Here is a 26646-nt window from a genome sequence, read left to right as displayed (position 1 = left end):
AACATGAATATGACTTGAATCTACTATTAAAGTTTTTCCATAATTATCTGGTAATGAGAAAAGGTCAGAACTAATTCTGTTCTGCTGTCTTTCCCTGTTGTGGGCTAGTACTAGTTGGCAGTGGTATGGCACAGGACAGGGTATATTTGTTACTGTCAGGTAATGCTGTACATTTTTTTTTAAGCTTGTGTGCGGCTGGACAGTGTTGAGGAGCAATCCTGGGCTTCAGTCTCTGTGTGGTGTAATCTGCTTGTTATGCAAACCCAGAATAATCCCCCTCCCTTCTCTTCCCTGTGCACATGGTAACTGGAGAACAGGAGACTCGTGACTGTGACCCGTCTTCTGTTGGTGTATGTTTGAGAGACCAGGAATGTAGCAAATTCATATTCAAATCCAACCAGGTAGCTGTGGTGCACCTTCTTCACTGTCAGTGTGAATATCTGTGGACATGGAAACAGGGCTGGCCCAAGCAGCTGACTTCCTGCATCAGCAAGATTTAGCAGTGAGGAAGAAGAGGAAAGGGTACTTCATACTCTGATGAGAACTATTAGGGATATGCATTCTGAAGAGCAACCTGGGTTCTTTATTTTACTTTTCAGTTTACCTGCTGCTCATTTTTAAAACCCTTACCCTCAGTCTGGATGTATGAGTCCAGAGCTCTGTAACTGCTTTAGCATTGTGTGTAGCATAGATTTTATGATAAACTAACTCTGACATCATCACGTGAGTCACACACGACCATGAGGCAGTGCACGCTAACAGCGTAAGGAAACCTCTAAGACTGTGTTCTGGTCATTCTTGACTCCAAAGCTTTTGGGGGTGACAAGTCTTAGAAATACTGGAAAAGGTTTGTTTGGAAAATGCTTTTTTTTTTTTTAATTTGAGCATAGCCTCTGCTTTTTGTGGCTTTTTGTGTTGGTAACAAGAGGTAACACTGTTTGTATTATATTGCCACCTGTATGAAAGGTTGTGCAACACTTTCCATTATAAGACTGTTTCAGTTGCTTATGTTGCCAACATTTGGGCTGAAATTTTCCATGCTGGGTGTCTCCTTCAGGCTGAATTTCTTGGGAAAGTTTCAATAAAAATACTTGAACCATTCCAGGGAATGAGAAGAGGGGGGAAAACTATATTTTGCTCATGTTTATTAAAATTGCTGCAAGCACTTGATTCAGAAATCACTGCACCTACATTTTTTGGAGCAGGGACTTGAATAATTAGGAAGGTTGAAAGGATGAGGAAAGAAAAAATGGGTGTAGAAGAGATTTCTTTAGAAAGAGTTTGCTCCTGCCTGCTGTTATGAACTGTTGGCAAGAAGGCACACAAACCCCATGCCTTTCAAAAGAGGGTCAATGAATGGCTGGGAGCTGAATGATCCTCCTTGTTTCACTGCACCTATGTGATGTATTGGTTTGAGGGAGAGAGGATTATGAGGTGTAAACAAAATCACGTGCAACAGAAAAGGTGACTGAAATGTGCACAGTGGTGGAACTAGAGGGGGAGGGTTATGTAGGTAATAATTTGAAAATAGCAGAGGTAGCTTTGCTCAGCAAAGAGATGGGTCTGAAGATAGTGAGACAGACTATCAAAAAGATGGGATTTAAGCTAATGGCCTTACAGCAGCCTTTTTTAGTTACAGTTCATTTCCTGTTTCCCAGACATCTTGAGCATTTAAATGAGGCAGGGAAAATTGTATGCAGGCATGTCACTTAGAGACCAGTGTTCAACCCTAATTCCAACATGTTTCATTCGTGAACACTTGATGTTGCAACCATAATGGACTTCCAACATGAAAATTAAAGACTTAGTTGGAAATGTCATTCTATAGCCATCATAACAATGCTTATATTTTAAGCTTTGAAGAACACTGCCATGGTAAGCCACATGTATAATACTGCATTTCAGTTAAAATACTGAAAAAAGTTTCCTTTTAATCCATTTAGACAAGTTTCATTTTTAAACCCACAGCACTACCAGTGCTTCAGCAAATAAGTATGGGACTATTTGGATCTGGAAGGGTTAATTCCATACATGAGATGTTGGAAATTGAACTTCTCAACAGACTCTGCCTTCCATTTCTCGCAGGTTCACAGTGTAGGCAACAAATGACATTTTGGAATATACTTTACATGCTTAGCCCAAATGGGAATGAGTTAAGAGGACAGGGAGAAGTTTCAGTTATAACTTCACATTTTCCTGATTTTTATGGACTTCAACCAGAGTGGTTATAACTCAATATTATTTTAACATTGTTATTTGTGGCTGAGTTTACTAAAGAGCAACTTTCATGCTGCTGCTTTTAATATCTCACAGTTGAAGTTATCTTCCAAGTTTTCAAGGATTTATAATGTTACCATAACATTTTCTTAAGGAATAAGGCTTCCCATCCAGAAGCAAGCATACATCATAGTACAAATTGCAAAAATAGTGAATTAGACATTTCCTAGTTACAGGAAAGCAAATGTGTACTGAATGACCACTTTATTAAGATCCTTTTACTTATATTTTCTTGAATGAAATTTAGACTTCCATTTGAGGACTGTTTTGTCACTATCATCTGCACCCTTGGTTGAAGAAGAGAAATTTAGCACTCAATTATTACTATGAATATCTGCATTTTAAATATTAGCTTCATAAAAATGCCACATCTGGGCTTGACATGATGTATTGTTGTCTCAGTTCAAAGAAGATAAGCTGTCATATCACATACCTGCTTATTAATACTTGTGTGTTGATGCTACTTATCATGGCAAAGATCCACTCATTAATGGCTTCATGGCATGGACAGACAGGATACATCTTTATTGCTCTAATGGTACCTAAAATTTTATGCCATAGTGGTTTGAGACTATGGTCAAACAAATGCCTGGGTGTAACCTAACTTTTTATTCTGTATCATGTGTGACTGCATATTGTTTTTATTCACTGGCAGGGCTAGTTTGTATTTCAGCCTCAAGGACAAAGGGCTGTACTGACACGGTGATTTACTTTAGCCTGTCTTAGGAATCCTTCAAGATATCCATAATTATTCATTTATACCCATATGTAGTGGAGGGGAAAGACAGAGGATTAAAATGTCTCTTGAATGGTAAGTCATGAAGTCTGACTTGCAGATATCCTGTTGTGGGGGGAGCCCAGACTTTTCAAGTGAGAGTTAATACAAAGGGATGCTTTGAATGTCAGCATAAAGCAGCATCAGGTCTTCTGGTGTAACTCCTTGTGTATACTTACTGAAAAAGTGGTCTTTTTCAGTTCAGTTGTTCCTTTTTGAAAGGAATCAGAATGAAAGTGAAAAAAGCACTTTTTATTCCAGATGGGATATCCCATGCAGAAAGTTGCATTGCTGGAATTACAGGACTGTGTGTGGTGCACACCTTACATCATGCTTGTGGGATTCCCTCTCAGCATCCCACAGAGATGAACCTTGAGTTGCATTAGGCCTTCAGCAGCCTATACAGAGCTCTACAGAGAGACCTCATCTGGTTTTCAAGAACTGGGAACTCCAGTTTGAGGAATTACAATTTAATTAGACATATTTTATGCCAGGCAAAGTTGTCTAAAACCCTTAGTAAAAGAATGTGATTGTCCTATTGAAAATTATGTATCTACACAAAGTAATTAATTCTATCCCTTTGACCTTCAGATTGAAGGTCATTTGCTGCTAACATTTTTCTCAGCTACTTTTTCACAGAATGATTGAATGTAGTTACTGTAAAGGACTGAGTACAATCATCACAGTATTGTTTGAAATGCTGAGCTCTGGTTGGAGTTTAAAAATCTTGTGTGTTTGCACGTGATGCAAGTATCTAATGTAAGTTTTATTGAAATCAGAAGGAAATGGCCCGGATGTTGAACACATAAAGCTGTTGATGGAGAAGTTTGTATTCTGTAAATGTGTGTTGCAGAGGAACTTGTCATGGCTGAGTTTGAAACTCCATTGAGTCGCTGAGGGCAAAAAATACTTTACCTTAAAGCTTGCTGGTGGACAGTGGTTCAAAGCTCTCATCCTTGTGATTTTCCTTGTTCTAGATTTATGACTGATGCAGCTCGACGTGAGCAGGAGTCCTTGAAGAAAAAGATTCAGCCAAAACTCTCTTTGACTTTGTCAAGCACAGTGTCCCGTGGGAATGTATCCACTCCACCTCGCCACAGCAGTGGAAGCCTTACTCCTCCAGTCACCCCTCCAATCACTCCCTCCTCTTCATTTCGCAGTAGTACTCCTACAGGTAAGCACCTACTCTTTAATTCATCCCAAATAAAGGGAGCAGTTTTGCTCTGTGGCATTTGGAGAACAGGAGACATACTGAAGCATTGGGGTAAGAGGAGCCCCAAAAAATAAAACAGAAAAGCTTTGTGCTATTTTACATTTGGGCTGCAGTCCCTAAAGTGTGTTGGGGCATTTGTTTCCAAATTCTTTGCTAAAGTAGAGGATGCTAACTTTAAATGTTGCAGCTGAAATTATGTGAAGAAACTAACCTTACCAGAAATGCCAAATGTGCAAAAGACCCCTTATGTGTCAGTAGGAGAGCTCTGCCTATGGTACAGTTAAAGATTTAAAAGAAGTGGTCAGTATTTTCCCCCCTACCCCATTCCCCTCCCCCCTTTTTTTTTGGTGGGGGGAAACTGGAATTCATAGTAAGTGGTCAGGGAGGAATGTTCTGCTGCTATCATCATGTAGAAATGACTTTCATTAGGAAACTATGTTCATGAAAAGAAATAAAGGAAAAAAGGGATCTATATTTCCTTCAAAAGCTAATATTCCAGTGGTTTTCCAGGGTATAAACATCCTGGGATTTTTTTTGCACTGATTAGAGTAGCTGAAAATTGCTTGCTATCCTGAACCAGATCTCTTGGCCTAAGTCAGTCTGATTTACTTTAGGTAGAGATCTTGTCAGATAATTCTGGTACACTTCAGACTAAATACCAAGATTTTCTTCTAAAAAGCTAAATGCATAAGATAGGGCTATTCTATTCTGTAATAAACAGGTTCAATATATTCTCCTTAGCAGGAAATCACTTGAGCATCACTGCCCTGAAAAACTGTTACACCACATGTTTTTTATATAGGCTATTTCATGTCTTAGTATTAATGATTAAATGGAAAAATTGTAGCAGTCCTTGAGATGTTCTGTCTGCAAGTTGTAAAATGAAGTGATTGTTCAGTATGTCCCTGGTTATAAAAAAGGGAAGCACATCAAGAAAAGCTAAATGATAAAGTACTAATATAATTCAGTAAATTTTAGATTTTCTTAATTATCTCCTGTTTGAAACAAACTGATTCATTTCCTTGGCATCCTACAGAAGATGGCAAGGAGTTTTTTCTTTCTTTTGTTTACTTTTTGTACAGCTCCTCCTAAGAAGGCTAATTCATGATGTGATCAGGTAGTATAACTTTGCACATCTGTCAGCAATATTGGCTAGTGATGTACTCTTTGAAACATGTTCCATCAAATACTAAAGAAAAAATCTCAGCATCTGTCTACCAAAATACTTTCATTATTTGTGTATTTTCCAAACTTTTAAAGTTAGTCAGAATGTTGTTTTACCTGCAGTTAAGAGAATCAGCTTGTTATGGCTGCATTTCTGCAAGTTCTGCCTGCCAGGTTATAAATATTACCAGCTTCCGCTTTCTGCACCCTCTGTTCCAAGTTCCCTTTTGGACCCCTTATTCCAAAGCTACAGCTGATCCTGGTAGCAAAAAACCACATATTCTTTCTTTAAGACTTCTTTAAAAATTTACTATTAACTGCATTGCATTTCAGCAGCCTCAGCCCAGAAATTCCATTTATCTCTTCTTAAAAGTTTTTCTGGACCTAAAGTAAGCATTGAGCTTTTTCTGATAAGTACAGTTTTTTTCCCAGAGTTTACTTGGTGTAGGATTTTTTCTAACTTCGGTAGATGAGGTGGTCAGAGTCATGCCATGGCTGAGTTTCTGTATGTGGAGTGCCTGGAGGTGCAGCCCAGTAGGGGTTGCAGACTAACTTTAGATATGCAGCTCACGTGTCTTTTATTGGCCAATGCAAAACTTTTTCCCTCAAGTGCAAGTATATGGGGCAGTTGATTAGCAAGGTGGTGTAACCAAGGGTTGTTAGGCAAGCTTTGTTTCAGGGAAACAATTTACAGTATGTAAATTGTCCTGCATTTCAGCCTCACAGTGCCTACACAGCTTTCAAGCCCTACAGGCATACCCTCCACTGCATCCAGTGAGAATGAAGAGTATTGCTGTATTCCTTCCAGGCAGTCCTGTTTGATTTGTACTCCGAGAAAACTCTTGTTAATTCGTCTTTGAATGCAGGTAAACGTGTATGTTGTGGTAATTGAGAAAACCAAGAGTCTATTTTCCCTTAGGTTGCCTTATGCCCTGTATTTGTTATAATCCAAATATAATCCTTGTCCTCATCCTCCTTTAGACCTATGCTTTGTCAAAAATAAAGTGTGATTGCTTTGACCTAGTTCATTCATGCAAGTCTCAGGATGGCTGTTTCCCTATTATTGTCTCCTGTCTCAGTTGTTGGATAGTTTGTGGGGGCTCAGCAGTGTGCCTGGCATTACTGTCACTGCCCAAGGTGGTGCCACTTCAGATGCCAGAGAGGAATCATGCCCTACAGGCTGGTGAGGTGGCATGGAACACATGTTCCTCAGGAGAGAGTGTCTGTCACATATGGCTTCTCATCATTCTCATTCAACATAGAAAGCGAAAACCACACTAATCTTTTGAGTCCCCTTTTCCACGTACTGTCCTCTCTTTTGGGGAGCTGCTCATCTTGGCTTTCCCAGGGCTGTTAGTCTTGGCTTGGGTGAAGCCAGGAGCTGCCTGGATCCCACTCCTGTTGGTGCATGTCCCCACGGCGATGTCTCGCCACTTCCCGACAGATTTAAGCTACTGCTGGAAGTTTTCAGCAGAGTGCAATTTCATATAATGATCTCTCATCTAGGTAGTGACCAGACTCAAACCCACTCAGCTTGTGAAACATGATAAGAGGCAGTTCAAGGTGTTTTGGCTGCCGAGAGTGTTTGTTAAGTTTTACAGTAAAAACCTGTGCCAAAAGACCATGGGGCCTCGTTCTCAGGCAGAGCTGAGCAGCCTCCAGACTGACCCACGTCGATGTTGCAAATGCTGGATGTGCACATGAAAGCACCTCCTGCTTCTTGGTAAAGGAGATTATTCATAGAGAAGCAGAAATATTCAGCAAAGAAGTGTGCTCTTTTTGGCTCTTCTCAGGTAATGAGTTAGACATGTATTTGTCTTCAGCTTCTGTGTGTTAGTCCCCTGAAAAGGGCCGTATGTGCTTTTGGTGGGAAGTAGAAATGCAGTAGTTAATTTTCTATACCTCTCCTCTGTTCCCTCAGGGTGGCTCTTATATGCTCTCTGCTTACATTTGGCTTTTTGTTCCCTCTCTTATAACAAGTTTTCTCTTCTTCTTAAGACCTGCATCCTCTAATGGTTGCAGAAAGTTCACTTTAAAAATTTGCTCCAGTTTTTATTTTAACAATAGTGTCTCCCAGGAGACTTTGTTTAGTAGGGCTTAAATGGTCTTGTTAGAGTTCACAGGCAGGGTTTAGCAAAAGAAATGGCTTCCATCAGGAGTAAAGGCTCCTTAGGGTGATAGGGAAATAGAGCAAAGTAGCACCAGCACACAGCTTATTTTGGAAAGATGTTAGCAGTCTGCAAATACTGAAACATCTCTTTATTTAAGGAGCAGTCAATTAAGTCACAAAAACTTATGTTGTTTTTATTTTTAAATGTCAATTTTAAACCCACAAAACTAATGAAGTCTAGTTATGGATAAAAATGGGGCTGGCATTGCATCCTTAACATACGTTGTTAATTTTTTGAATGTTTTCATACATCTGTGTGGCTCACAGATGAAATTTCCACTCCTAACTTCCTGGCTTTTGAGTGTAAGTCAGAGCATTGACATTCCTTTGAAAGCTGTGATATCTCTTCATACTGAAAAGCTTTAAAAGAGATCCAGTGATAGTAAATTATTGGGAATTAATTAGTAAAATAACCTGTTCCCAATTTTAGTTAGAAAAGTAATTCATAATAATAAGTCTCATTCAAAAAAAAAAAAAGCCACTTCTGCATTGAAGAAATGCCAAAAATCATCTGAAACCACTGTTTTTTGTGTTTGTTTATTATTTTCCTTTATTTTTATGACCTTCTTTTTAAAAAACTATTCCAGGCCTGGAATAATAAATTTCAGCCAGGAGTGAATTTTTTGCTTTCCTATAAATCCTGAAGCAAGAGTTTAATACCACCAACTGGCTTTTTAATAGTTCAACCCTAAATCTTGTGCCCTCCCACCTTCCTCTGCACAAAAAAAAAAAAAAGATAGAAAAAGAAAAGCTGGAGTAAAAAAAAAAAATCTCATACTTAGCATTTCATTTTGCTCTGAAGAAGCTGGCTCCTAGACATCCTTTCCTGGTTATTTTTTATTTTATATAGATTACAAGTTATAACATTTATGCAGTTTTAATAGGTTTATAGACCTATTTACTGCCTGATCATTTGGGGCAGTGGATGGCAGCCAGTCCTGGCACGAAGTGTTGAGGATGCTGTGGTTGCCTGGAAAAGCTGTGGCCATTTCTCAGCCCTTCCACTTGGGAAGGAGATGAAAGAGTGCAGTTTTCATGGGTGGTCATAGGCTGACCCCATGAGAGAATTGGCAAGTCCCATTTTGATTTACAGCTGTCATTTGAGTAGGTGACTAACTATTGGTTTCTCTTATTAATTGGGATATTATTGCCTTTCTGGGGAGTCATATTTGTTCAGTCATTTTTGATTGATTGCATTTGAAAGCTTTTACCTTTCATAAATATGTCAGACTTCCTTAAAATTTCCACCAGTCCAGTCTCAGTATCTAGTAATGTGACTCCATTTTCTACCCACAGAAAATACCTAACTTTACAATTTTGGAGTTTTTTTCCTTTCTGGTAAAACTTGAAAGTAATAAATCATTTTAATCTGGAGAAAAAAAAATGCTTTGTAGGATTTGCCTTAACCTTTAGAAGTCTAATGTCTAAAGAGTGATATTTTAATGAAATATGCCTAAAAATTCAGCAAAGTAATATTATGAGATTTGAAAAAAAAATACTACTGAGGCAATCAAATTATTAATGTTGATGTAGAAATTACTGCATTTGCCATCTGAGGATACTATCTGAATGATGCTTTGGCAAATTTATAATAAAGGAGTGGTTTTGTAGATATATAGAGCATATACTAAAACTGAAATCATGATTGCTTTGTAGCTTTGTCAGTAGTCCTAAAGCTGCACTATTTCAGTCAGAACACACTATGTGAGATGGGCCAATTTTTGTCTAATAAATCATACCAGTGGTGAAACACAATATAATATGTCACTCTAACAGAAAGTGAAATTCAATTAATTTTCAATCAAAAGAAAAAAAAATCAGTCTTCCCCTAGTGTCTTATTTTCAGAGCCTGGTGTAGTTAAGAGTACTTTTTGTATCTAGAGTGATTGCATTCTTAGATGTCTGCAGTAATTTTAAATATATTTGTGTTTGATTTGGGTTTAGGTAACTAAATTAAGGATAATCTTATCCCATTTACATCATTAGGGAATATCTTCTAAGACTGAATATTTTCTTAAAAGGTACATATAAATTTTTACTCAATAAAATTAATAAATCCTAAAAACTCACTAGAAGATACTATTAGTATCTTCTCTGATTCAGATGGATTTTTTTCAGGATTCAAATGCTACTACTGGCAAAACAGTGAACAAAAAATTACAGCTTCCTTCTGTGTTAACTAGTGTTCATGCTGCTGATGAAATAATTTAGAGCATCATTGTGTTCCCTCTATGGGTGACTAATTTACAGGGGAGGAAAGTCTGCATATTGCAACAAAGGAGCTCCTTTCTCTACCTACCAAATGCAGCTGGGGCTCAGAAATTGGTCTGTAAGGAACCACCTTTCTTCTGATCCACTAAGGAGCTGTCTGTTGTGGAAGCTTTGATTTTGGGAAGTGAAACACTGTGTGGCAGTTAGGGACTTTTCCCAATAAGCCTGGTTATCTCATGTACTGTTATCTCCATGATACGAGATTCTATTCCTGTAATTCTGCTGTATAAATTTGCCTTCATGGATAACTCATGAAGGAATCCCACGGGCCTCCTCTTGAATCTGTTCCCTTTTCTTTTCCAAGAATGCAAAAGCTGAAAGAAAACCACCCATTGTTTGCTGGTAATAGCAACCAAAACCACAATAGTAACCAGCCTTTGGAATTGGGCATTGAAGTAGAGTAACAGGCATAAGCTGGAAACTAATATGGTTTAGATTCTAAATGTGTGTTTAATTTTTTTTACTTTAAGTTGTTGAAAAAATGCATTGTTGTAATGTAAAAGCTCATTCCTCTTCATAGGTATCAAAGCAGCTAACATTTCAGTAGAGTTTCCATATGTCAGGCTTTCAACAATGAAGTAATCATATGGCACAGACAGCTGTTGCACAGAGTGCTGGAACTGCACACTAAACAGAATTCAGCAAGAAAAATAGATCTGCTCAGCTGAACTACTTTGTGAGTTTAGAGTGAACAGCAGAAATGTAAAATAACAGGGGTGTTCCCCCCACAAATTAATTGAAGACTTACAGGAGGAGGAGTTAGGTGCTCAAAGCTTTTATATGTTGATGGATATGCTATTAATGTGTAGCTAAATTAAGCTGAATTTGTTGCAGGACTGCTATTTATAGCAGAATCTGTTTGGCTGCTGTCAGCAGGTGGCATTTCTGAACTCCATGTTAGGTTGAATCAGAGTAGACTCTGAACCATTCAATCTGCTACTCAGTTGATAATCTGCAACAGCTTTCTCTTTGGGCAATGAAGATTTACTCAATATTGCTACAGCTAGAGAGATACTGCTCTTTTGTGGTGGGCATATTTTTATAAGCAAAGTGGACTGCAAAATATTCTTTTACTAGATTTTAAGGGAGCTTGAAATTAGACTTGGGAGGACAAACGAGTGGGAACAAGTACACATTGATGGCATTTTGAAAATCACGCTACAAATTCAGGTCACATGGGCTTCAAGCACATGATTAATGTTTAGCACCTAATACTAAGGAAGTAAATGCTGCCTGACTTGGAGCACATAACAAGTGCTTTGTCAGACTGGAATGGAGTATTCACCACTTGCAGAGTTGCAAGCTCAAGAATTTATGTAGTCACGAAAACCCAGCTTTAGCCATTCACTTCAAAAATTCTTCACGTGTGTTAGCATACTGTAAATGCTTAAATTTAATTATTACACTTCATGTTAAAGTGGCCTAGTATCATGCAGATGTAATTGAAAAACATAATGAAAAGTAGAAATATTAAATCAAATCCCAGGGCTGTTGCATTAAATTGTTGAGAAGTGGGCTGAGAGTGTTAGTTTTTGTGTTTGACTTACAGGGTGTCCAGCACAGTAAAGCATGAATCAAGCAAGCTCTGTTGCAGCTTGAAAAAACAGACTTTCAGATGTCTGAGGAACCATCTCATTACTTGTTCAGAATTTTCTACTTGTTTAATTGCCTCTTCAGAGACTGAAGAACTTTTATGCTATGTTTTTATTAAAAACTAGATATATGGACTCACTCTTGGATAAACACTATGGGCAAATAAGTAAGGCATACTTCATAAAATGAAGACCAAATTCAGTTCTCCAGCATAATGAATGTTTGAATACATTTGATATTTCAGACCTGCAAGGTAGGAAAAAATCTATGTTAAAATATCTTGTGGAAACTGAATTGTGGTCCCTGACAACATTTCCCTCTGAAGTGCTTCAGTGTTTCACATTTCTGTGTAGATGACACCAGAGAACTTTCTTTATTGGAGCCAAAATGCGGGTTTGGGACCATATATTAATCCTGCATGCTAACTAATATTGTACATATAATTGCCCAGCATTTAGCAGTGTGAGGTACCTATTCCAACAGAGCCCTATGAGTGTTCTTGTAAAAAATAATGAAAAAAATAATGAATGACATTGTGCAAAACAGTTGATCAATGTGTTACTTAACTATAGTATATGTGTGTGCTTAGATATGGTATGAGGTTTTAACATGAAGTCATGACTAAGCATGAATAATTAGAGAAATCTGTAATAGTTTCCAGTTTCTACCTTAAGGAATAGAGCTGTAATAGAAGGTTTCTAGTAACAATGAAAAATAGTAAGTAAAAATACAATTATTTCCTATAGGGGTTTTCTTAGAACAGGTGGGATTTGTTCCCACAGCTAAAAGATGTTTTTTTCAGATCTAGATGTCACATTCCAATTTTAGGGAGCCACACTGTAAACTTGTACATATTTAGCTCTTTCTTCAGTAATCCAAGTGAAAAAATGTTCCAGCGTTCATCATTGTACTCAGCTAAGGGCCTCAGAACTGATTTTTTTTTTTAATTTCCTAGCAATCATCAGCTGTCAGGTGACTGCCTGGCTTCCTTAGAGAGACAAGTCTGTGTATTAACCTGGTTACTCAGTGACTAAACCAAACTAAAAGATTTACATTCCCAGAGCATACTGAGACTTAGGATTGGAGGATCTGCAGAGCAGAGATAATTCCATATTGTAGGCGCAGCAACGGTGTAGTCACATCTTGGACTAACTTGTAGCTCCAAATTAAACAGTTTGAAATTATCCTGAAGACCAAGACATTAACTTGGTCAAACCTGCACATTTTTTGACCCATAGCTGTGCAATTACCTGGGTACCTGCTCTGCAGTCTGGCTGAACCCTAAAAGGAGGAAGGATAGGAGCTGGCCCACTTGCATGGCTGTGTCTCTGACAAGGGAGGCCCTGGTGTCTTTTTTTCATCTCCCAGACAAAGCGAGAGTCGTTAGGACTCGCAAACCCCAGCCCTGTTTGCCTTTCTGAAGTGATCTGGTTTGTTTTACAGGGTGTTTGGGACCCCTCAAAGTCCACCTGTTTCAGTGCACATGGACCAGGTGAATGAGGAGTGTTGGTTAAGGCTGTAAGGACCACAGGGCTGCAAGTCCATGACTACAGTTCTTTCACAGTCCTGTCGCTCTGGGGTACAGATCCTGGAGGATTTCTGCAGGGCAGTGCAAGACAAGCTGACATGACCCATAAGTGTCTTAATTTTTCAGAGGTTTGATATTTCCACTGATTCAAGCCTGTAAACTTGTGAAGATGGAGCAAAATTATGGAGATTCTACTGGATCTGATCTTTTCTATGGTTTGCATAAAGACATTTGCTATGATAACCTGCCCTGCTTAGTCCTTTGTTTAACTCCATCCTAAACTAACTTATAACTTAAGTACAAAAAGTCCTATACTATATTCACAGAATGATATTATTTTAAAGTGTTGCTTCTAACCATTAAATTGCTTTCAGAGTTAAAAGGATATTTTTAAGTATATAAAGAGGACAGTAAGGCTAATATGAAAATAACCGATGGGGGAAAGTGGGGCTTTGCTGTGAGGGGAAATACATGTTGACTTTTTTTAATCATGATTCCTCTCAGCTTTTTGCTGCATTTTCTGTTTTTCTTCATTTTCCTGCTTTATGGGTGCAATTTAGTTACAACTCTGTTAAATTTCTGATTTGCTTTTAACTTGGCAGTAAAAATGTGTTGGGCCCACTTTGCTATAAAAATATGTTCTGGGACGATTAGCTCAGTTGTCAGATTTTGTGCTTTCTAGTAGAATTCTGAATCTGACCAGAGGAAAAGGCACACAAAAATTTAACACTACCTTTTATTTCATCTCATTCACTACAGGTAGCTTTACATGTAATCTCGACTTCGTGTTGTGCTTCATCTTCCCAGCCCCTTCAGAGCATTCTTGTTTGATACAGACATAAATTGCACCAGCAATTGTAAAGCTACTGTGCTGTAGAATTGTATTTTAATTGCACATACCTGTAATTAATTGTATGGGAATTTTCACAGTAGTCTCCCCAAGGAACAATTTAATTGAAAAGTAACCGAGTTGTCTAGACTACAGCAACTCATAAAATCATCACTAGTTTTGGGGTTTGAGCTACAAAGCAGCAATAGAAACATGGCTTGTAGATTTAAAGTACTTCCAAGCACAGGAACTATTTTATAATCCCCATCATAGTAGCCTGCCCTGGCAAACCATTTTTAACAGCGTCAAGAACAAAAAATATACAATAAGCTTAAAAGTAAAGATTATCTCTGTTAATTTGTGATAGGATAGGGATTTTTGTGTGCAAGCATACCCATCACACACAGACCTATCTTTCTCCAAATGTGTAAAAAATATGCATTTTGTAGAAAGCACATTGTGTCTGCCTTTCACAGCTTGTGGCATAACTGGTTTAACATAGGAACAGTGTGACACCCAAAAAGTTACTTCAGCAGTTCTGGGTAACAATGATGGCATTCATGTTTGTGTGTTTATACTGCAAGGGCCAATTGGTGGAAGGATTTTTATTTATTTATTTACTCTTTAGCTTTGTAAGTCATCTGCTAGTTATCTTGAAAATTCCTTGCTGAAAACACAAATGTTTTTCTCCAAGTTAGAAACAGTAGTGGCCACATGGAGCTTTTAGGTGTTAATTTAAATTTAGGTATGTGTATATATGTGCACATATATACTTACACATATACATACCTATATGTATAGTACACTGTGACATTAAATGGGATTTATCTGTACCACTGTAGTACCTTGAGGACTGAAAAAATTACTCCATGTCCACTGGTGCTGCATGTCTGCTCACTGACAGCAGTGTTAGGGTTTAGCAGAAAAAAAGCCAGACTCATTTAGGCGGCACTTCAGTGTGCTAAAGATGATGAAACTTAAGCAAATGTTTGAGTTTTCCTTGCATTGTGGCCAAAGCAAATCAGAAGTAATAAAAAGCAAGTACTAACATACCACTTCACACTCAATGACTTATAACCCAGAGAGGTTTATTTCACAGGGGAAATGGTGTATCATGAGTTGATGTTAGCCAGTACAAGATTCTCAAAAGTATGTGACATTTTAGGAAAAACAGGGCTCTTTGTAGCTTTTGTGTATTTCCAAGTGAATTAAAAACCATGAAACATTTGCTGACCCCTAAAACCACAAGATCCTCTTGTCTTTTTAGTGCTTGTGGCTGACAGGTGGAAGACACCACCCTAATTCTTGCTGAAGATGAAGGCTGGTGCTTTGTCCTTGCCAGCATAGTCTCCCTCTTGAAAGGTTTTTCCATATATAGTCAGGCAGTGGCATTCACAACAATTTCTGAGCATTTCTGCCTCTAATGTCAAAGGATTCAAGAAGACAAGGAGCAATGGAAAATAGCAGTTTGAAAACTACTTTGATTTCAGCCCAGTGATATGTCACCTGAAACAACTCACACCTGCTAACATATGTTTTATAGCCCTGATTGAAACAATGACAGCCTCAAAGAAAGGTTTGTGACAGCGTTAACAGGCACAGTGCACACTTTATTTTATCAGAATCTTTGTCTTTAAAAATGAGAGAAGAGACATGACTCCCCACCAAATGTGTTCTTATGCTTGGGTTAATTTCTTTCTGAGAAACACAAAGTAGAATTAATGAAAAACGCAACAGATCTTTCCTGTAGAATTTTTGTGTAGTTTAACCGACAAAAGCCTTCATTCTTGTTCAGTAGTTGACAGCCATTTTAGCTCTTACTGGCAATTCTGAGTCTTAGGGCTAGCTCTTAAATCATGCTGATGGTGTTTCTTAAATCTAGATGGTCAGAGCTTCAGAAGCAGGCAGAGAGAAGTGGTCAGTGTATATTCATGCAGATTAAATTCTCCCGGCCCTTCAGTGCATTGAAGTGGAGAATTTGCCATTGCCTCCCTTGTTGCTGGTCAGGGGTTTGTAGCCCTCTTGGGACTCATAAACATGAAATTTCCTCAGCCCAAAGCTGCTGAAAAAGCACTGAGCTGTCTTGCACCTCCACATCTCCTCCGCACCCCGGTCCTCCGTGCTCTGCGCCGGGGCTGGCGCGCATGCTGCAGCCCATTCACAGGAGCACCTTGGAAATCCCTGCCCAGCCAGACCCTGCTGAAATCAGCAGCACTCCTGGTGTAGTGCAGGCTGTACCTGCACAGAGATAGCAATGCCTGGGGAGGGGGAGCCTGGTGGGAGCTGAGTGCATCCCTGCAGGGTTTGCGTGCTGGGGGAGGCACGGCGCGGCAGTTGGGGTGCGGAGGCACCGTGTGCATGAGCAGTTTTATAGCCTGCACTCTGAGTGGCTGGGTAGCTTTTGTACAGCTGTAAAGCATGTATAAAACATGTCTCAAATGTATTTTCATAGCTTCATAAAGTGCAGTTCATTTATGTAGGTACTTTTTATTGTAATCCTTTATCTTCAACATGGAACTGTTTCCTAGTACCGTTTCTATTTTTTTCTTCTCTTTCTTTATCAAATGGGGTAAAGAAGAGAAAAGAAAAACTGCGCTTTTGTTATGTGCATCAGGAGAGTCCTTAAGTACAGTAATAGTGCCCTGAACTTGTATTTTTGTATTTCTAACCTCGGAATGCAGGCCTAGCAACTAAAAAGCCAAAATAACATTAATTATGACTGTTCCTTGCTGTGGTTTTTGGAGTATAAGTTTGGAACAGATGTTTGAGGGGAGAGAAGGGAGGGGAGGAAGGATGGATTGTTTCTTTTTCTCAGCCCCAACTGGTTTTAATTCTTTTTTGAACATTTTGCGAATATCTTTAAACATTTGCCAGAGTTCAATTAACATCCTGTGACTAAAGGTGGAAAATGTCCTACTTTGTTTTTCTTCAAACATATACCTGCTCTTGCTTCTCATGCCAAAGCCAGAAAACGAAAGGATTCCAGCTGGCATAGGTTTTATTACTGTTACATTACTTTGCAGGTTAAGCCTCAAATTGGGAGGGGTCTGCTGGATTGATTTATTTATTTACTTTTTTATTTTCATGATTTTTAAAAAGTGCCATGTAAAACACTGCCATTTAATTACAGGAAGGTTATGTTCTCTTTTGGTGAGTGTTTAACAGCTTATTCTTGTTTACATGAAGTTGTAGAAATCTAGTTTTTAAATATGTTTAAAGCAGAGATTGTGTTCTTGGGTTTATCATGTTTTTCCTGTACTGTGTATAAACACAAGATTGTACATTATTGAAAGCCCTTTTTTGTGGAAAACAGGATTGGGGGAAAAAGTTTATATAAGAATGCAAAATAACTTCCCGAGACTATTGGCGCAGTGTGACCATAAAACCTCAACAGCACATTGTGCAGTGACATTATAACAATTTGCTTTAGCACCTCTGCAGCGTTCTCAGAAAGCCCTGCTCTACAAAACACATGCCGTGGTATCAGTTGACTGTTTTTTTCCAGAATCAGTTCTTTACATGCATGTTTTTGTGATTAGTTGCTGTTCCACAAGTAATTGCAAGTGGTGGAATTTTTTTTTAATTTATTTATCTTATTACATGTATGTTTTGTTTGCATTTATACATTCAGTAAGTTGTAATATATCTGCTTATATAGGTGTGCAAGTGGATTTATAAACTTTGGATTAGGATTTACAGTGCTTTAGTTTTAAAGACTGTTCTTTGCTATACCAGTATCAAGACACAGATATATCAAGAAAGAAAATGGCACACAGTTGCTCCTAAGGCCAGATAGAATCCAGCTGCTCCACCAACCCCAGTATTGGCTCTGGGGAACTTTTTTTTTTTTAACTTGAGTATGTTAGTTCTGTTTCTATAGTAGCCCAAAATGGAGAGCAGATCTCATGTGTAAATAGTTCTCAATTTTGCTGACAGTGAAAAAGAATATGTAGCACTAATGTCATACTAATAGCACTTTAAATATAAAACTTTATGTTTATTTTGTACCTTTGTCATTTTAGCTTAACTCCAGCTTTTAAGGTGATTTCCCATATAGGTTAGCTCAGCCAAAATACAATGTATTCAGATTTATGTTTTACCAGTAGGAGTGTTTGCGTGCTTTTCAAAGTGAATCCAAACCTTGTAAGGGGATACATTTTCAGTCACTTAAAATTCAGCATGAGCTTACACTGAGAGCACTGAAATGAAAACTGCAGTTGGTGGGAAATGTTGGAATTGTCCTATCTACCATGTCATTTAAAACACCAGGGTGCTGGATGTTTAACTACGTGTGGGTTCATCCTGTTTGAAGTACCACCCTCCAAAATAGCTGGGGGAAGGATCTTTTCAGACTGTCCCTGTGGCTGTGCAATTTACAGTTGCCATTTGACTGGGAGAGAGGGGAGAGGATGTCCAGAAACACCTGCCCATAGCTTTGGATGCCTAAATGTTCCCTCCTTTGGTTATAGCAGTGGAGGTCTGAAAGTGTGGTCTGAAAGCTGCTCTTCAAGTGATGCAACCAAACACAGAAAAGTGTTTTGTGTGTAGTTTTTTGCCCAACTTATTTTCTCTAGTGCTTTCAAGTGCCTTGTGCCTAAAAATAATGATAAAAAACATACTGTCCTTTGTATTTGAATCCGTGTTCACATCATTACATGAGGTACATTTTTGAAATTCTCTTGGTGCTTATTCATTAGCTGAGCCTTGCTTCAGCCAGAGACAATAGAAAATTAGTTCTTCTGGGCAGTAACACATCCTAACAGCTCATTATTTAGCACTTGATACTTGATCTGAGCTAGGAGAGGACTGGAAAAGAGAAAAGGAAGGGTGGTTTCTCCAGAAGACATTGTACTGGCCAAATCCTGCTCTGACTGGTGTCATGGGAAGAGGAGGATGCCGGCAGCAGCAGCCAGAGCCCGCGGGACGCGCTGGGCTGGGCTGGCAGCGGCCGCAGGGACAGCCCTGAGCCCCCGCCCCGCCTGGCACAGGGCCAAGGCCGTGGTAAGTCCTAATTGCTATTTTCATGGCTCTGCTGTGATCATGAAGAGGGATGGAGGCCTCTGTCAGCCCTGGCAAGTGCCTGTTTGACAAACCATAACCATCTCAATCAGCTCCCACCAGTGACAGCAAAGTTCCAAGCATGCAGTTGGCTTTGAGCACAGAATTGCCCCTCCTCACCCAGAAATGAGGATCAGGAATATTTACTGAGAGAAGAGCAAAAACTCAACTTCCTGTGCTTATACCCACGTGCTCTGGCCTTCACTGAGGTGAACCTAGTGCTTGTTGTGCTTAGGTGCTTAATCCAAACACTGGAATGGCACTTGCTGTCTAAAATGCCAGTGTCTGTAGCACTGCACGGTGCTCTGTTAAACCTCTCTGGGTTTTCTTCAGTTGTGTCTATATCATCTCTGTGGACACAAATGGTAAAAGTATTTTTGAAAATGTAAGAAATTAATCTCAGTGGACTTTTTACAAAGGCTGAAAACCACTTTCTGTCCTCTGAGTCCCCTCTCTCCACCCACCAAAGCAAGCAAGTGAGCAAAGATCCTGACTTAGTGTGTCTGGATGGTTCAGTGCCTGACATTTGTTGCTGGAGTTTGCAGAGCCAGTGCATTGTGCCACCTGTATCAGCTCTCAGCTGAGAGAGTCCTGCTACAGCTTCTAGACTAAAGACTTGCATGGCTGCTGTTATTTGACTGGTTTTTGTTTCATTGCCCTGAGCATTTATTTCCTGTTCTTTATATGAAGGAAGAATATTTCATTTTGAATGACTTGATATGTTTTTAGATCAGCAGTGAGTATCAGCTGTAGGAGCATTGTCCCTGCTGTGTGCATCCATGGGCACAGAGGGAAGAAGTCTGACAAATCCATAAATGTGCTTTAGTGTTAACTCAAAATTCACACAGTATTAATAATTCACTTTTTTTATCAAGGAAACTGTCGCATTATATGGGAATGCAAAGTTCTTAACATAAGAATTGCTGTCATAAAACTGTTTCTATGAAATACAAACTGCAAGTCTCACACAGGACAAAGTGTGAAGCTGAATTTTATGAGAAATCCATGGAATTACCATGAACTTTTGGTGACACTAGCAATGTTGGTTCCCACTGCAGTAAGCTATTTGCTCACAGTTATTCATTGTATACTTAAATGTATGCTTTCTGGTCACAGAAATAATTGGCAAGGATGTTTTGGGTTTTCTTTTCTTCATGGGAGGAGAAAGGAAGAACTCATAATGTTCTTGATCAGAGGTCAAGATAGATCCTGCTCATTAAAATGGCACACACAGCTTGTGCTGGTTTAAATCAGCTTTGTCTTTTTTCTGTTTAAAGGCACAGCAGAGAAGTCCTTAGATATGAAAAGCAATGTAGCGACAAATGCTGTGCACCTGCTAGAACCAAGATTCATTTAAAAAGTTCAGGGGAAAATCCTCTGTAAATCTCACGATAGAATGAATCTGCTCATGCAAAAAGCAGAATCTGTCTTAGCTAAAGTGGTGTAAATAACCCCAGAAATATGAAAGATGAGGCCTTAGATTTTCAGCAGTGTAGCTGGCATGTTATCTGTTCCAGAATGGCAAATGAATTAGCTCTCTGCTAACTATTTCTGAGCTCTTTAAAGTACTGACTTCATCTACTGGAAAATGAAAAAGCAGTAGATGGGCATTGAAGAGGTGAGATGTTTGCTGTAGGATTAAGTGACATTCTCACTGATTTTGATAGGAAAACTGACTGGCAGCAGAGGTGTAGACCAAGTCTTTATGGTCAGTTTTGCTTTTTGTCAAACTACAAAGGCTACTTACCCTGCAGGCAGTAATCATAATCCCTTTTCGTGCATGTCTTTACTTTTGACAGTGACGTAGACAGCTTCCTTATTTGTGATGGGTTGTTTAAATACAGTGTGAAAATTACAAGAGAAGTAACTTGCTGGAACTCTTTGTGACCCAGTATATTTTGTGGCTTCTCATAGCAGGCAATTTTATGTGCTATCTGGCTCCAATATGGCATACTTTGTGAGCTGTGCCTAGTGGAATTCACCTCCCCTTTCAGGAGAAGTGGCATTGTCTCAGCATGGAAAATTGCAGGGGAAAAAAAAGGCTGAGCTAGCATTCTTTCCTTGCTTTTCTTTTGTTTCATTTTTTGATCTGCTGGGGGCAGCACAGATGAAGTGAGTCTTTTGGCAAGGTCACTAGAATGAGGAGTGGGGAAATGGCTTTGTGGGCCAGGACTGAGGGAATATTGCATGCGAGGGCGGGTGCAATATTAAGAAGATGTTACTGAGTTATTTGGATAATAAAGCAGTGGTTTAGGTTAGGCCAAGGTAGAACTATTTAGGGTCTCTGAATGAAAGCCAGATGATGAAACTGGATATTATCTTAAAGAGCAATGATCTAGCAAGAAGCCACAGAAAAAGCATTGCCAGAGGAGAGAGTTTTGGGGTTTGTTGGTTTTTTTTTTTTGCTATGGTAGAACTAGTATTTAGTTATGATAATAATATTGTATATTTGTATAGTGCCTTGCTGAAAGCATGTGCTTCTGTATCAGCCAGATGTTTAGATGCTTTTTCTTATAGAACTGTGTGTTGTCAAGTTTGGGGGGAGGTTTTTTTGCTACTCAGACTTCTGAAGCCTAGTTCTCATATTTTTCAGTGGGAGGAACATTCAGTCTGCTTTCCAAGCATGAGGAGGAAGGGTAAAGCCATTGGCCCACATGCTACAGGAATGGCTCAGCTCAGTGCCCTGAGGGCAGCATGCCCCAGCAGAGCATCCTGTTTTCCATGAGCATGGCAGCATCCAAGCAGAGCTCAGCAAGGCAGCTCTCTGGGGCCTCTCTGAAAAGTTACTGCAAATACTGCCCCAGTCATGCAGTTGTTACACCCTGGAGCAGGCCATAGGTTAGATGCAAAGGCACTTAAATTTGGGTTTTTTTCTTTTTCCTTTAAAAAAAGTAAATATTTACAGATATAATTGTGAAACACCAACCAAGTCTGGAAAAAAAAAAAAAAAAGGCAAGCAATTAACTCACTCTATCTCGATCAAAGTGCGCTGCTGCGCGCTTCCCCTCGGCGCAGGGCTGGTCCTGGGAACGCTGCCCAGGAGCCGGGGCAGCGCCGGCTCGGGTTGCAGTTTGTACACCTGACATGGAGCCTCCTGCTCCGCCTGGGAACGGCCTCACAGAGCCACCGTGCTCAGCCCTGCGCCACTTAATTAAAATACCTCATCCAGGGGCTGTTTGTAATGGCAGCGCCAACCTGCGCGTTGTGCTTTTTGTTTTTCCTCTTGTTTTATTTCCCCCCTCTCTGATGTGTTGCACACAGTTGGTGAGGCACCACATGGGTTGCTGCTCTTAGACACTGACAACTGAGGAAATTAAATTCTGAGGCAGAATCGGTTAAAAGCATGACTAAATCAGTGTTGTTTTTCTATAACAACTGAAACAACATAATTATTTTAAGGTTGAATTTTTATTGCTAATGAAATTTTTCAAGGCAGCAATTTTTTTTGCATTTTCCTTATACTAAGATCCTTTTAAATATATTTGGGATTTCTCATTTTTATTTTTTTTAAGAAAGTAGAAGCAATTGAGTTCAGTAGAACCCTGTTAGATAAAAGCAGTGATAGGCTGCACTTCCAGCTTCATATGACATCATACTCTGCACCATTAGTATTACTGTTTTGTTCAAGAAGTGCATATTTATATGGTCATTCATATGAAAAAGCTCATTGTATTTGTAAAATCTGTAGTGACATCTGAATTTAAAAAATTAGGATAATGGAGCATTTGCTTATACTGGTTAAAGAACTGCTTTGAGTATACTAGACCAAATCTTGCATTTTTGTTCAGGTAAGCCAATGAAAAGAAAACCATAAGGATGGTGTGATCTCACACATACTTTCTACCTTTGACTGAAGTACAGGCAAACATTTTTACAAAATTGGATCTTACTGTACAAAACTACTAGAAAAACTAAAAGGGCACCCCCTAATCCCTCTAGGAAAACCTAAGGAAATGCAAAATAGTCCTGACTGCAGCTTCTCCCCACTGTTTTGTGTATCTCTTACTTTATACATCATATTGCATATTAAGTTTTAAAGAGCACTGATTGTTGCTTTATGAATGCATACTCCTTATCATCACTAAAAGGAGTGGTGTCCCTAAGAGATGTTGTACAGTTTCAAATGATGTTTTCTTCAGGAGGACAAAATCCTATTTGGGCGGAAATCACCCGCTCTTAAGGGGGCACACAACGGGGGGTGATTATAAAGACAGAAATTGTTGGTATCAGTGTTTAGAATTGTATGTTTTGTCATCCTAGGAGTGCATATGTGTGTTTACAATAGGGTTTTCTGTTTCATTTGCTTTAAAAAAACCCCACTGAGCTAAAAGGTTTGAAAGGAACAGCTTGAGGAATTTTTTCCATCAAGATACAATCAAGGGCAGGAAATCGTAGAAGCAGAGTTGTGGTTTTGCCTCCATTTTTTTATTAGTTAATTAAACTATAACAACTCTTAACTTCATTTTAGGTTAACTGTTCCTAGAGTTCAGAAATATTTTAAGAGGTCAATAATGCTTTCTTTGGCTCTCGCTCATTCCGAGTGGGATGAGGAGCTGCAGTCAGCAGGGCAGAGTTTTCCAGATGTGCTGCAGGGCCTATGCGTGCGCTCATGTCGACGCTTGTCGCTGGTGGGAAACCATTCCTCTTTCCTCATCTGCGCTCCATCCCAGACAGATGGGAGCCACGGGATAGAAACGTGGACAGCCTGACATCTGTCCTGACCAAAGCTCAGGAGCCCTGGCTGCTGGCAGCTACCAGTTGCCACGTGTTGTTACTCAGTGCTGAGTCTGACTGGGAATGCTGGGGAAGGGGGAGTCCAAAGAGGCAGTAAGTATGGAGTTTCAGCAGAAGCAGAAACACCCCTAAAAACCCATTGTACTTGGCAGTGTGCGTTTTCCCTGTGAATTCAGAATGTTTTAAAGTGCCATGAGGCATCTGTCTGTCTGCATTTTCTCCTCCGCGGGTAGAGCTGCTCAGAGCTGTGCACTGAAAGGGCACATGAGGGAAGAGCCATGCAAGTGTCACATAACTGTCTTTAATAGCGGGAGCTGTTCCAGCGCTCAGAGCCAAATTGTCTTTCAGCAGAAAGGATAAAATTTAGCAGAGCTGGGAAAGGGAAAGAAGAAAGGGGAGGGGAAACACAGCACCACCTCCTGCTGACACCACAGAAGTTTCCCTCAGCTTTCCCTCTCTCTCCCTCTGTGCATATATTTTCTTTTTAATCAGCTGCGGCTCTTCCCTCCCCTGCTTTTCTTTTTTCAAGTGTATTTTTACAGTTGGAATTCTGCTTTTCTAATTTCTCTTGTTTCACATTTAACTTCTTCAGAGGATTTCATTAATAGTTATTGCAATTAAAAATAATAAATAAACTCAGCACCAGCTGCTCAGATGGCTGTCTTAGCATATCTGGAACATAATGCGGTCTGTTCAGGGCAGCCACACAATGCAATTTATACCCACACCTGAGGGAATGAATTTCACAACTGTAATTGCTACAATATAATTCTTATTAATGTTGTGCTATAATTCCTATTAATTCCAAAGGGCTAGTAAATGCATTAGGACTTGTCAACATATTATTTTACACTGTTTATGATCTGTAGAATTACACTCTTCAGTATTGTATTGCATAAAGAAATGCCTTAAAATTAGCTTTAATTGGAGGAGGGGAGGGAGCACATTTTCCGTTAGGGCACTGGGAAAGATCCTGGATCCTGGTGTTTGAGAAGCAATGAAACTACATTTTAAAATCAGTCCTTTGAACTTTCTGTGCTGTGCAGTTAACAGTTTATGAAGATATATTAATAATGCCCATCCTGGTTATTAGAAAAAGAACCACTGGTGTCTTTATGAAGGAATAAATAACTACAAGAAAGATACGGTTGTAAAATTTAAAATAACTGTCTTCCAGAAAAGACAAAAGTGGGGAAATTACAAGTCATTGTAGCTGATGTAATAAATGCAGAATGGGTTATCTTGCTGTGCTCTTATTTATTCTTGTTTTATCTGACTACCCTGCTTTTCTAGGTAGTGAATATGATGAAGAGGAAGTAGACTATGAAGAATCAGACAGTGATGAGTCCTGGACTACAGAAAGTGCTATCAGCTCTGAAGCTATCCTTAGCTCAATGTGCATGAACGGAGGGGATGAGAAACCTTTTGCCTGTCCTGTTCCTGGATGTAAAAAAAGATATAAGGTAAGTAGTAGTGCAGACCTACCTCGTTTCCTGCTGGTGTAGGTGGTGGGGAAAGCCTCTAAAATCAGTTTGCACTCTTCTCATTTAATGGATTTTCACAATTATTTTTGTGATATTTTAGCAGAATATTTTATTCACTAGTTTCCTCTCAAGCACAGCCAGGTTTATCAGTTTTACAAGGGATGTCAGTCTGTCAAGAGAGATTACATATAGCAACTCTTGCTTTACATGAGCAAAAGCTTTTAATGAGCTTTCTATTATTTAGACAAATTAATTGCAGAATGCCGGAGGTACTACAAGCAAAATAATCTCTTGGGTCCCCTTCAGAAACATGAAATAAAAAGCTTCTGTCCATCTGTGCCAGGAACAATTCCTTCTGCTTAACTCCTAGAGATACTGCCTCCTCTTTAGTGAGATGGTGCCCAGGGTGCATTTTCTGTTAAAGATGATGTGTGGAATGTGATGGTTAACATCATGCAAGTCAGAATTCACCTTGGGAAGGCAGAGCCTTGCAGAAATTCTGGCATCATTCTGTCCTGGGTCCGAGTTCCCATGGCACATTTACGCAGCCATCAGTGACCCCACATGCATCCCCTTGTGTGACACCCTGGGAAACAATTCCCTGACACCCCCACCCTGTCCCGTTCTTTAATTGCTCTCCATCATGAGAAATTTTTTGTCTTTTTTATGTGAGTGAAGCATTTCTAAACTGGAACCTTGAGCTTGCCAATGTAGAACATGCCAGGATGTTACAGGAGTGTTGCTTCACATGCATCAGTGCAGAGACAGATGAAATTGTGTGGAACATCTTGCACTTCAGTATGGCATTCTCTAACCACTGACATAATGGAAGTAGTGGGTTAGCACACTTCCTCTAAGTTGTTTTCTTAAATTTTTGCATGAACTACTGGAAAATCCAACTGCACTGAAAAAACCATGGTGGCTGGGTTGGTTGTATTTTATGGCTTGTCCTTTAAATAACTGGTAAGTGGGGACTTAAAAGAGAGCAGAAGTATGAAATAGAAATAGAGGAAGGCCAATAGCATTTGAGATAAAACAGCTGTGGCAAGAATGGAAAACCTGTGCATGAAACCATGTAGTGGATGAAAGCCTGTTTCAGTGATGCTGCAGCAGCTCCCACAGCAGCAAATTATAAGACTCAGGTTCCTGTACAGACCACATAGCCCTGACAACACTGTTTCATAAAACATGGAAAAGAAAGCAGTGTGCTCGTTTCTTAGGGCCATAAAGTCTTTTTGCTGAGGTTATCCTGAACTATATAGTGTTTATTCTCCAGTTACAGGAAAAACTGAACAGCATCTCCAGGGCCAGGGCAGAGGGAAGGATGGTTTTGGACTACTTGCAAGCATTATTTTGCAGATAAACTCCCATTATGGAAGATCAATACTTTGCTTGCGTGTGGCAGGAGCTGTGCCAGACAGAGGGTATGGTATAAAAAGCTAAATCCCCCTAGCTCAGGAAGCAAACAAGCCATGGTGATTGTTAGAAGTCGTGTGCCCAGAGGGCATCTATGCATTGCAGAAAACATTCGCTTAATGGCAAAGTCTGGA

The 26646-nt window shown here is 39.4% G+C and overlaps 1 protein-coding gene across 1 annotated transcript in view; it reads left to right on the top strand.

The window, feature by feature from the left end:
- The window catches only part of JAZF1 (JAZF zinc finger 1), a 190533-nt gene that overhangs the window by 156773 nt on the left and 7114 nt on the right, over nt 1-26646 (top strand). The window contains exons 3-4 of the mRNA XM_071429253.1: nt 4030-4226; nt 24906-25075. Coding sequence (XP_071285354.1) covers nt 4030-4226; nt 24906-25075 — 367 coding nt within the window. The remainder of the gene's footprint in view (nt 1-4029; nt 4227-24905; nt 25076-26646) is intronic.

Source organism: Agelaius tricolor, unplaced genomic scaffold (assembly GCF_023055355.1).
Source record: "Agelaius tricolor isolate 1412-34295 unplaced genomic scaffold, bAgeTri1.0.p SCAF_6, whole genome shotgun sequence".
Taxonomy (NCBI): domain Eukaryota; kingdom Metazoa; phylum Chordata; class Aves; order Passeriformes; family Icteridae; genus Agelaius; species Agelaius tricolor.
The sequence above is the reverse complement of the archived record's forward strand: the minus strand, read 5'-3'. Positions and strand labels throughout refer to the sequence as shown.